The 10,707-nt window shown below is 39.3% G+C and overlaps 2 protein-coding genes across 6 annotated transcripts; one reads left to right on the top strand and one right to left on the bottom strand.

Annotated features, from left to right (window-relative positions):
* Positions 1 to 214: 214 nt before the first annotated feature.
* thg1l (tRNA-histidine guanylyltransferase 1-like) lies at positions 215 to 6,914 on the bottom strand. Of its 5 annotated transcripts, none has more exons than XM_005916431.3 (7): positions 6,789 to 6,914; positions 5,847 to 6,044; positions 5,583 to 5,759; positions 5,316 to 5,485; positions 5,144 to 5,232; positions 3,382 to 3,489; positions 215 to 1,432 (listed from the first exon to the last, which is right to left on the bottom strand). In XM_005916431.3, exons 2-7 carry the CDS (start codon positions 6,032 to 6,034, stop codon positions 1,271 to 1,273), a joined length of 894 nt encoding a protein of 297 aa, XP_005916493.1. In that variant the 5' UTR covers positions 6,035 to 6,044; positions 6,789 to 6,914; the 3' UTR covers positions 215 to 1,270. The 5 variants fall into 5 exon arrangements, with proteins under 5 accessions (XP_005916493.1, XP_005916495.1, XP_005916491.1 ...); XM_005916433.3 differs by having other exon boundaries at positions 5,847 to 5,960; positions 6,789 to 6,869; XM_005916429.3 differs by lacking the exon at positions 6,789 to 6,914 and adding an exon at positions 6,267 to 6,348.
* lsm11 (LSM11, U7 small nuclear RNA associated) lies at positions 6,579 to 8,725 on the top strand. Its single transcript, XM_005916428.3, has 4 exons — positions 6,579 to 7,070; positions 7,588 to 7,727; positions 7,802 to 7,885; positions 8,197 to 8,725. Exons 1-4 carry the CDS (start codon positions 6,617 to 6,619, stop codon positions 8,521 to 8,523), a joined length of 1,005 nt encoding a protein of 334 aa, XP_005916490.1. The 5' UTR covers positions 6,579 to 6,616; the 3' UTR covers positions 8,524 to 8,725.
* The last annotated feature ends 1,982 nt before the right edge of the window (positions 8,726 to 10,707 follow it).

Below are 10,707 nucleotides of genomic sequence, written 5' to 3'. Positions count from 1 at the left end.
ATCAGAACTGAAGGACTAACCAAAAAAAAAACAACAAATAAACACAAGCTTACAATTTAGGTCACTCCTGAATTTATTGTCTAACTTAGTAGACCTGCGAGTAAATGTTTGGCATTGCATATGCTGTCTTTAAATAACTGCACCACTTGTTCTAACATGTTCTGCTATCTGAACTTTCTAGGCCACATGCTGAACCACTGGACGGACTGTTTGCCAATGACTCAGGCATACAGATTATATATGTTATTAAAGTAACATACAGTATAATATAGTATATGCTGATATTTTAATTACTATATAACTGTATCTGTATATAATTGTTCATGAAGTCATTCTAGATAATGACCGCTGTATATTTGAAACAAAAAGGCCTCCGTATTAGAATTTGCTCCACATCTGTGCTTAGAAAGTTAAATTCTAATTACATAAAATACAGTACAGCTAAATGCTTTTAACAAGGTCACAGAACCAAAAATATCAACTGTAACTGAGTCCACCTAAAGTAACAACATACAGTAGGCTCCTACTAGTTTAGGCTTCCAGCAGCCATTCATACTGAGCCGGTCATTTATAAGTGTGATGATAACTACCCCACAGTGCACATGTCAAGGATAAAGTGTATGCAGGGTGTGTGAGGTATTCTTAGCTCCGATGACAGTGCAGCCCATTCACGTCTCTAAATGGTAAGCTGGCTTCAAGACAAGGCCGTGAGTTCCTGTCAAGGTATTGATTTCTGCTTTACTCTGCTTATTTCTTTTCTTACTGGACACTGCAAGGGAATGCTTTGAAGAAGTAGTATTAAAACTCAAGGATTAGAATTTTAAGGTAAAATAGATTTGACACATGCTGAATACCCCTGAGTAATAAGAGCAGGAGGCCAAGAGAAAATATGTCAAACGTACTGAAAGATCAAGTGTTGGTAGTATTCTAAATGTCATTCATGGTATCAGATGAGGGCATATTTTGGGAAAGGCAACCTTAGGAGAGCCACATGCAGGAGTAAATAGATATCACACTATTAAAACACTCACATCTGCTTTTCTTTAAACATGACAGACATCATTATGCAGTCAAAGAAGGGAAGTTCCAACATCTTAGGAACATTTTTATATATGAAAGTAAGAATACATTAGATCTTCATGGGTAACATGTCATTTGACACAAAGTCAATATAAAGCTGTAGCTCTGGAGTGGCTGCTTAAAAGGGTCCGCTTCCACCTCCGAGGTCAGATGCGTTCAGAGTTGTTCTCCTTCAACAGGAAAAGTTCGGTTAGCAGTTGTCATCCTCCAGGATGTCTGGGTGCTCCTCCCAGAACTGCTCTCCTATAAGGTCACAATGGTAGGCCTCTACCCTCCTCCTGCTACGTGTGACGGGCATGTCCTTTTCCTCCCCATTTGGCAGCTTTGTGCGTTTAATGACAGTCTCATCTCGCTAGATAAGACAAATGAGAAAATTGATTAATATAAGTAGTTCAACATTTGGAGAATAGATAAGCAGTACATAATCTATCAGTCCGGTACCTAAACCCTGTAAACTTATTTTGTGGGATTTGGTTTTGAGTGCATTTAAAAAAAAAAAAAAACCCTCAGAGGAGCTGGTGCAGTGTGATGCAACCTAACTTAAATTTCTATGAAACCAACGTTTCCTGCAGTTAGTGTCAGGTCTACATCTGGTGCCACAGCAAGTGGGAGCCTGACACACTACACATTACAGTGATTTATACTTTGTTATTTATTTATACATTTGATCCTATGAAAATCTCTTCTTTCCTTTTCTTTGTTTTTGTGTGAGTTTAAATTTCCCTTTCACAACCAAGGAGCATCTAACTGCATAAATAAATGTCCTATTAAAGGAAATGCTACTATTACATGAAAAGGAAATTTCTAAAAATGGCTTCTTGCTATGTTAGTGGTAGAACTCTTTTCTCTTACACTCCATCCACAATGTGAGGTCATGTGCAATAAAAAAAAGTGTATGCAGCTGCTGACATTTCTCTTTCATGTACAACAACAGAAATACCAATAAAGGGGAAAAAAGGCAGTGTGGTGATTTTAATGTTTCAATCTCAGACTTCACTGCTTCTAACAAGAAGAAAAACAGACACCATTTGAAAAAGCGAGCCGTTAGTGTGCTTAAACATGCAAAAACAACCACAGACTATATAAAATATGGTCACACCCATGACCTGGTTTGTGGACTACTGTTTTGAGTTTGGGAGAGAGGCATTTTGACTGGTGTTATAAATCCTGATCTGACTAGCGAGGGGTGGATGTGACGGAGAAGAAAACTGATGTTTCACCATACAATAGCAATCTATCAACCACAAGGCAGCCATTCTAAAATGCATACCCTGCTTTAACATCTATTTCACAGCAAATTTGGGAATAACTTAAAAAAAATAAAAAATAAAACCATGTGTTATGTTAAAGTAGGACTTTCAAAGTTTCAAAAGGTGCGACTTTTACTTTGAAGGCTAATCTTCCCCCTATCCAATTTGCGTCACACTTTCTCAAGTTATTACTGTTACGCTAGTAGTTAGCAAAAGCTTGTGGACAAACAGGAAGAACTGCAGGCAACCTTGGAAACCTGCTAGCAACCAAAGCAATCACTATGAGCTTTTGGGTGCAGCATCTTCTTTGCAAATATTTCACCAAGGAAGATCCAGCAACCTCCAGGTACTCCACTGCCAACCAGTAGAAGAATACACATGTTTCCCTACTGGTCCAATATGGCAGACAAATCTTAAGCAATGTCTACATGATGTGAATGAGAAACCTCATAACAAGGGAATTGATTTATGCAAGCACAAGAGTTGATCCTGCTGGCTATTTAAAAGAATTCAGGTTTTTAGGCATTTTTTTAAACCTTGGATTCAATTTCTGGACAACAACAAACTTCTATGTACAGGTTCTGACGTCACCTCAAACTGTTAAAAGGTTTTGCCCTAACTTTTTGACACAGAACTTGGTGCATTGTCGCAGGTGGAGCAATTCGTCTGGTTAATTCCAACAACAAACTCTGACATATTAACTAGGTACTGAACCCCCATGCAGACTGAGTCCAATTTCTTACAGGGACAAGTGGCGTTCATGCACATTAGATTAAGCAATAATAGATTTCGTGCCATGGATGTCCAGAGCTGCACATGTACCGCACTGATTGGATCAGCGTGTCCCTGCACTTCACTGAGAGGCATACCTAACCTGATGAATGGAGGTGGGCGGACTGATCAAAATATCAATAGTATTGACACAAATGCCTGTATCGGTATCGGACTGATAATTGCGTGATAGGATCTATACTTTGTTTCTATCCTTTGAGTTTAGTAGATAGCCCACGGAATAGGGGAACAGATTTAAAACCCTTCTTGAGCACCTCACCTTTTCCCAGATGAGGGTGGTACCTTTCTTGTGGACGGCAGATTCATTGTTGTAGTTGATACCAAATTCTGTGAAGAGGATCTCATTTTTATCTCCAGCCAATGTTCCCTGAAAAAGGCAGAAATACTGTGAGACATCCAAACTTAGGTGTGTAGCTACACAATCCCTCACATGGTCTTTAGATAGTACAGTTTTATAAACAGCTACAACAAAAGCATGACAGGAACACCACCGCCCACCAAACCGCTGGTTATATATAGTGGCTGTGTCTTTTACTTTGGAATTAAAACTAGAAGAAAATCAACAAGAAATAAATAGTAAACCACTCTGTCATTTTTTTGTTATTATTTGTTGTTGTTATTATTACGTAGGAATTATGAACCATGAATGTTGGATAAGGTATAAATAAATAACTCATGCTGCCTAAACATCCACCCAAAACCCATCAGCTGGTTCCAGACAGCCCCCACAAGAATGAGGTGATTTCCAGAGGACAGCTGCGTCAGTCTGTAGCAGCTGTCATAGCTAGTGACAGACCTGTTCCTGTACACACTATTTTAATGCACAGTAATAAATTGTTCATAATGACGTAGCTGAAAGCTTACATCTTTTAAATAACCTCTTTGTTTACTCAGATGAAATATCAGAAATAGTACCTTGAAACTTATCAGCCCCTAAAGCCAAGTGTTGTGTAAGTATATAAGTGATATTATTAAATGGAGAAAATGTTTGTTTTGTTTTTAAACTGAAATTATACTGATAGATGAATTTTTACAATTAAGACATTCTTAGCTAACGAATCAACCAATTTATTCATTTTCACAGTCCGGGTAGGTATATATTTGGGTTTATTACTTTTTGCCAGGTCATGTAAGTTTGTGTTGATGGATAGCTCTACTTGTTTGTTATTGTGGTCTTGGCTCACTCATTTTATACTCTGATTTTTGGGAAATCTGTTGTTCAATAAATATAACACTAATACATAACTAAGAAGTTGTTCTTATGGCTACTTGGGACTCAGGGGAAGGGGATGCCTTTTTCATATTGTGCCAACTGGGGGCTCATCGCCTGTTTCCTCGGTTTTTGGTGGTCTGGTGAGTTATTTGTTTCTGGTTGGCAGTTTTCTATAGCGTGTGGGGAAATAATGTTTTCCCTTTCCTAATAGTTTTGGGACCTCACCTTCCTTCTAGGAAATGTTAAAAGGGCAGATTTGCTTACTGTGGCTAATTCACAATATTCAATACCCTAAATTAACCTTTTAATTTACAAGTAATACATAACTATATCAGTACCAGCCATCACTGCCACTAGCTTGTTCCTGATGCTGTTTAGGAGTCCAGATACTCGTAGTTGAAAAGCTTTATACCTACCATAACGTATCTGTAGCCAGAAAGAAAAAATCACCAAGTATGGCAATCAATTATCCTTTATATGGCACATTTTGAGAAATGTGAGCATTCACTGTTGTTTTTTTCTGACACATGATCAGCTGATATGGATCTACAAAATATGCTGCTGGAATCTATTGGTAGGTAGAAGCCAGTGTGTCTTCATTTGGGACATGGTACACTTTGAATACGGTGTGGGTGACCTTGACTATAAGTGACAGTCTTTAACATATCGATGCTTACAACCTTAAATATGTGGGCATTACCTTAATATGATTTTTTTGATGGTACCTTTTTCAAATACTAATATCTGTTAATAAGCACTTGCATCTGCCAGTTTACACTCAAACATACATTAATCAATTGTGTTTCACCTTTAAGCGATCCTCTGCCTGTGTTGTGCTGAGTCCTTTTCTTTGCACTAACATCCAAAACACTGTGTTGTACAAATTATTTATGTGACCTTAAAGAAACAGAGACACAATGTGAGATATTTCCACCACACCAAATGTGTGATTTACCATTCAGAGCATCATTTGCACTTACAGTCTGCCTGCCTCCAGCTAAGGTAGTCTCTAAGGTTACGATTGCTAGGATATAGGACCACCCGTCCGTCAAATCCCGGAGGGTACAGGAGGGGCTGATTCTCAAAAAACTCCTTCCAGTAAAACACGTACGAGGAGGAAAACTGGGAGGCCACGTGGGTCATGAGCTTACTGTAAGGAAAAGAGGGGACAAAATGAAGTCAGATAAAATGCTAGAGGATGTCTGTGTGAAAATTATGTTATTCAACATTATGTAAAACATCAGCACCTGGCTCTTCTTTTGAACCAGGTAGAAGACCGCTTGAAAACAAAGCTGAACTCATCACTTTGGCCATAGGCAACAACAATATCCTCCAGTTCTTCCATGACAGAGCGTGCACTCCTTGTCATCAGCCCCAAGGCCCTGTCGTCATTGGGCTTTGCAAACTTGTGCTGCTCTGCAAACCTGAAACACATAATGCATTAAGACGCCAAAACAACAATTTGGATTCAAATAGCTCCTGGTGTTTTAGCGCAAATGAAGAATACTCACTTGTGAAAATTGCGACCATCCAGTCTCACGACAATGTAGCAGTTCCGCAGACAGGTGTCATCTGTTTCGAAGTTGCGCACATACTCAAACTTACTTTTGGCCATGTTACTGGATCTGGAGAAAAGACGGACCGAAGGTGTAAGAGAACAGCACCAAACACCAAATCTGCTCGCTGTACTAATTAGCATTGGGATACTCCTGAAGAGAAAGCACAAGGAGCGAAAATTATATGTCAACAGTGGGAAAATATTCAGTCAAAACGGACAACAACTACTATGATATAAAAAACTAAATTCAATAACTTCAAATGATGGAAAGTGTTATTATTAAAATGATCTGTGTTATACGTATGTCAGTTCTCTATTTAGAGAATATATAAACTAAATATATCTAAATAATAAGAATAATTCTCTTCCGCACATTCAAACACGTTGGTTTGTATACGGTCCGCCCAGAAATTGTGTCGTAGCGGAACTACAATCACCCGGAACACAAATTTTCGGAGCTACGGTAGACTTAAAATAAAACGCAAATAATTTCCCGTTTCTTCAGCCACCTTAAAAATAATGCTTCAATTTTCAATTTTTTTTGGATGCTTTGCGGAATTTTTTTTTAAGTTTTAAAGATTTTACGAAAGTAATTTGCTTTCTAGCGCCATCTTGTGCCTAAATAGAAACTAAACTAGATACTGTACATCTAGGAGGCTATGGGACTTGTAGTCCAGTTGATAAACACGACAAAATACCCAGAATTCCTCGGTTGTTTTGAACATGGAGGAGAGGGAAAAAAGAAGTGTAAATTCAGACAGTAAGGAGACGTTGTCAGCACCCTGCTCCAGCCCGGCCTCAGCGCCGGAGGCTGGCAGTAAAGCCGAGGACGATGGCGCAGATAAACTGGACGTCTGCTCGGATAAATTTGATCCACTCTTGGCCTTGTACTCACCGACAGTGCAGCTTCCCATCCCAAACATCAAGTGCTTCAACAACGTGGCCGAGTACGAGAGCTTTCTGAAGGGCGGCCGCGGGAGAGCTAAACCGGAGAACGTGGAGAAAAGGCAACGTAAGGCGATGAAAGGCGTGGTTGACCTGGAGCGCATCGAGAGGCTGAAGAAACTCATGGTGAACAACCCGGTATCTGAGTCAGAGGAGGGAGAAAGCAGCAGCGGCACGACGCGGAGGAAGAGGAGGCAGAAACCTGTGAAAAATGTCCTGACGAGAATGCCCCGTAGGTTCAACACTCATCATGTAATGTGTTGGAGACCTAGTCCCGCCTGGGCAGTTTCACTGAGCCGCTTTAAACTTTAGGAGGGACTAGAATACGATATTTGTATTTATTAGAATACACTAAGAACCGACAGACTACCCCAAATAAACCGACAAATAAAATAAAAAATAAAATAAAATGTCCCAGTAAAATAGGACTACTGGAGTAATAAAAGACGCAGAATGGCTTGGTTGGCAGGTTCCTAGTTGTGGTTTACGTATACCCTGAACCCCTTTGCCCCCAATAAAATGAAAACAACATTACACACACACACACACACATCCACACATATAATTATTATATATATATATATATATTATATATATATATTATATATTTATATATATACTAAATATTTTATTGATAATTTTAGCATTACTTGTTACTTTAAAGAAGCATCAGTTTTAGCTGAATTCCCTGTATCATTTATCATAATAGGCAGAGGCAGCTGTGCGACCTGCTTGTCTTGTGTTTTCAGTGTGTAAAGGCAGTCCTCTGGGGGAGCTGTACCGCTGCGTGGAGGAGAGGATAAGAGTCAAAGTTCACGTCAGGACTTTCAAAGGTCTGAGGGGAGTGTGCTCTGGCTTTGTCGTGGCCTTCGACAAGTTCTGGAACATGGTCAGTGATCTCATGTGGCATTCTTGAACTACGCAAATTTCGTATCTTAATCGTTGGTTATCTCTCGCTGTCAGGCGATGGTGGATGTGGATGAAACGTACAGAGAGCCTCTGTTTGGAGAGGCTTTCTATCATGAGAAAGCCCTCACCACTACACGGGTAATGGATGAGTTTTCATCATATATATATATATATATATATATATATATATACACACACACACACACGAGTAAAATTTTGTCCTTCAATTTTCTAAGGAAAGCTAGAAACATTTAGAAGTTTCTAATGACTACTTCATAATAACAGCTATCTGTGCTTTGCTGATTAAATGCTTGCAAGCGAGCTGACAGTAGTATTGCTGGCTTAAATTGTAAAGGTCTTTTTACATATACATATAGAGCACACGGAGCGCTTTTATGTGGTTCAGTTGGATGAAAATCTTAAGAATGATCAAATCTTTGTATCTGCAGCTTTTTGAGAAGCTAAGTCTCCAGGAAACCTCTGAATGTGCTGAGTCGGTGAAGAAGCAGCCTGCAGATTCTCCCAAAGAGACTCCAGAAAGTCGTTCTTCTTCTCATGCCGTTGGTGTGAGAGGAGACAGCAGGACAGCAGACTCAGAGCTGTCAGGAGCTGCTGAAACCAAAAAGGATGCACACAAAACACTGCTTGTGGTCCAAAGTCCACAGGCTCGCCAGAAGAAAGAAACCAAGACGTACGGCAAGATCCATACGCGCCACATCAACCAGCTGTTCATCCGTGGCGAGAATGTCATCCTGGTTAACCCCCAGCCGCTCTGATTTTCACTCTTACATTGATCCCGGGCAAAAATGCAGGGTTTTTTGGAGCATCTGCGCTAACTAGTACTGACAAATTCTAGAGATTCAGATGGATCACAGACTGATGATTTATATCATATTGATATGGAGGTTTGTCTTTGCCCACCAGAGAAATGATTTTGCTTTTGATAAATAAAAGCTTTCCAGTTGTAATTACAGAAAAGTGTGTTTGTGTGTGTTTTGTTTTTGCCTGTTTAGTTTATTTGACACCCTGTAAAGGAAACCCAGTGAAATGGCTGTCTCCCAGCAGGTGGCACCATAAACACACCAGAGCCATCGAACAGGCCATTGTCATCTCAAAGAGCTTGTCCCTTTATGTTGCATTTCCCCACTAGTTTGAATGGGAATGACAGCGCAGTCTCAGCGGACTTCATAAATGCATTATGAATAATTGAGTTTGTGAAGCTCGAGATTGCAGATGGCACTCAAAAGCTGTCATTTGTCTTGACGTCTTAGATTGCTTTTACTCTTTAATGGGCACATTACCCATAAAAGCACGATTTACTGCATCTCTTAGAAGTTGTAAAGATGTTGCATTTTTTTTTTTCCTTTTTAAATGACAGAGGTTAGTTTTGGATGATGAGTGGCACAGAACGACCGTCGCTGCAATGTTTCTGGGTCTGCGTCAGATTTCTTTCTGCATTTCAGCGTCTCTTAATTTGTTTAGAGACTGACCCTCTTTCCATATATTTTATGTCATAAGTGGGGCATGTTCTATGAGTAAGGTGAGCTTTTATTCATTTACTGTATATAACGTTACTTTTCATATAATGTATCAGAATATTATTAGTGTAGCCCATTTAAAAGGCCTCTCCAGAGAGGGAAAAAATGGGGTCAATTGTTTAATGCAAGCTGTGTTTGTCACAAAAGTGTGTTCCAACAATCCCTGATGCAGTGTGAGCAGAGCACAGTACTGATTGTGTGGTCTAATTGTGGCAACAACTGCAACATCTGTCTCTTGTGTGTGTTATACCAGAGTAATGAGGCCATCACTTGCACTGGGAGAGACTATAAATTTGACAAATAAAAGAATCCAGCGCTTCCCTAACTGTAACACCAAAAGGATTTTGTTGCATTCCTTAAGTCCCGATAGTCTGAAAGTGCAAAAGGTTCAAAGCATGTGTTGAGCTCAGGAGCTGCAGCTGGCTCGTTGCTTTCTTGATTTATTCTCTTGTGTTCTATAATCAGTGTTTTTTCAGCCTGGGCTACCTTTGCAGGACCCGGCGGGTAAATTGGAATTAGCTCAACTTATCAGAAAACACAGAAGTACAGTTAATTAAAGACCTACGTGGACCACAACTGGTTTCACAAGAAAAGTTACTTAATCAGCAATAATGGACAAGCTGAATGATCAAAAAGTGATAAACTCACTGGCTAAAATTAGAGCTAGAGTTATAACTGTTAAGTTTGGATTAACAATTGAAATACAGTCCTGTGCAAAAGTCTTGAGTCACCTCATTTCTTTATATATTGCTAAGAAACCTGGAAACAGGTTTATTCAAACGTGCAAACATACAGGGTTACAATATGCAAGGCAAATCAGAGTTTGCACAATTATAACAAGCGTTAAGGTAAATATTTGGTATGACCACTTCTACGCTTCAGAGGACTGCTTGCATAAGAGTTCAGACTTCTTTAGTTTTTAAGGACATGACTTTCAGATACTGTTAATCTATAGTTTAGTTCCACTCCTTTTGTCCTCCACTTGAGCAGTTTTCTCATTTTAAAATTTTTAAGGACACACTATGCTGCGATATGTCAGGTTTTCACCTATAGATCTGTGAAAATCACCTTGTTGGTGCAAAAAATAAATTCTCAAACTGTGTTTAAAAAATTAATTTTATACTGATTATTTGTGAAGTTGCTTGTTGACCACAAGAGGCAAAAATAACATTCCTCTGAAAATGGTCAGGTAACTTTGAAAGACCTTTTTAACATTATTTCAGTGTTATAAGAGATCCATAATAAAGATTTGAAGTGGTACAGGAGTCCTTGTGACTGGCCGGCAAAAAGAAAATGCTGGGGGGGGGGATCTACCTGAGCTATAATACATCTGGCAGCGCGTAACTTTTCTCTTTGATTTACAGACGGCCTTTTGAACACCGTCTCGTTACTGGCACAAATTAAACTCCCATCAAGTAAATG

Source organism: Haplochromis burtoni, unplaced genomic scaffold (genome assembly GCF_018398535.1).
Source record: "Haplochromis burtoni strain Fernald_Lab_line unplaced genomic scaffold, NCSU_Asbu1 Contig_19, whole genome shotgun sequence".
Taxonomy (NCBI): domain Eukaryota; kingdom Metazoa; phylum Chordata; class Actinopteri; order Cichliformes; family Cichlidae; genus Haplochromis; species Haplochromis burtoni.
This window is presented reverse-complemented; position numbering and strand designations above follow the sequence as displayed.

Excerpts from the sequence above, each read along its gene's own strand:
- thg1l (XM_005916429.3), bottom strand. Across the intron at positions 5,486-5,582 it reads TGGTTCAAAAGAAGAGCCAG|TAAGCTCATGACCCACGTGG; the intron begins GTGCTGATGTTT and ends TTTTCCTTACAG. Across the intron at positions 5,233-5,315 it reads TAGCTGGAGGCAGGCAGACT|GTCACATAAATAATTTGTAC; the intron begins GTAAGTGCAAAT and ends TGTTTCTTTAAG.
- lsm11 (XM_005916428.3), top strand. The coding sequence starts at position 6,617 with ATGGAGGAGAGGGAAAAAAGAAGTGTAAATTCAGACAGTAAGGAGACG. Across the intron at positions 7,728-7,801 it reads TCGACAAGTTCTGGAACATG|GCGATGGTGGATGTGGATGA; the intron begins GTCAGTGATCTC and ends TCTCGCTGTCAG. Across the intron at positions 7,886-8,196 it reads AAGCCCTCACCACTACACGG|CTTTTTGAGAAGCTAAGTCT; the intron begins GTAATGGATGAG and ends TTGTATCTGCAG.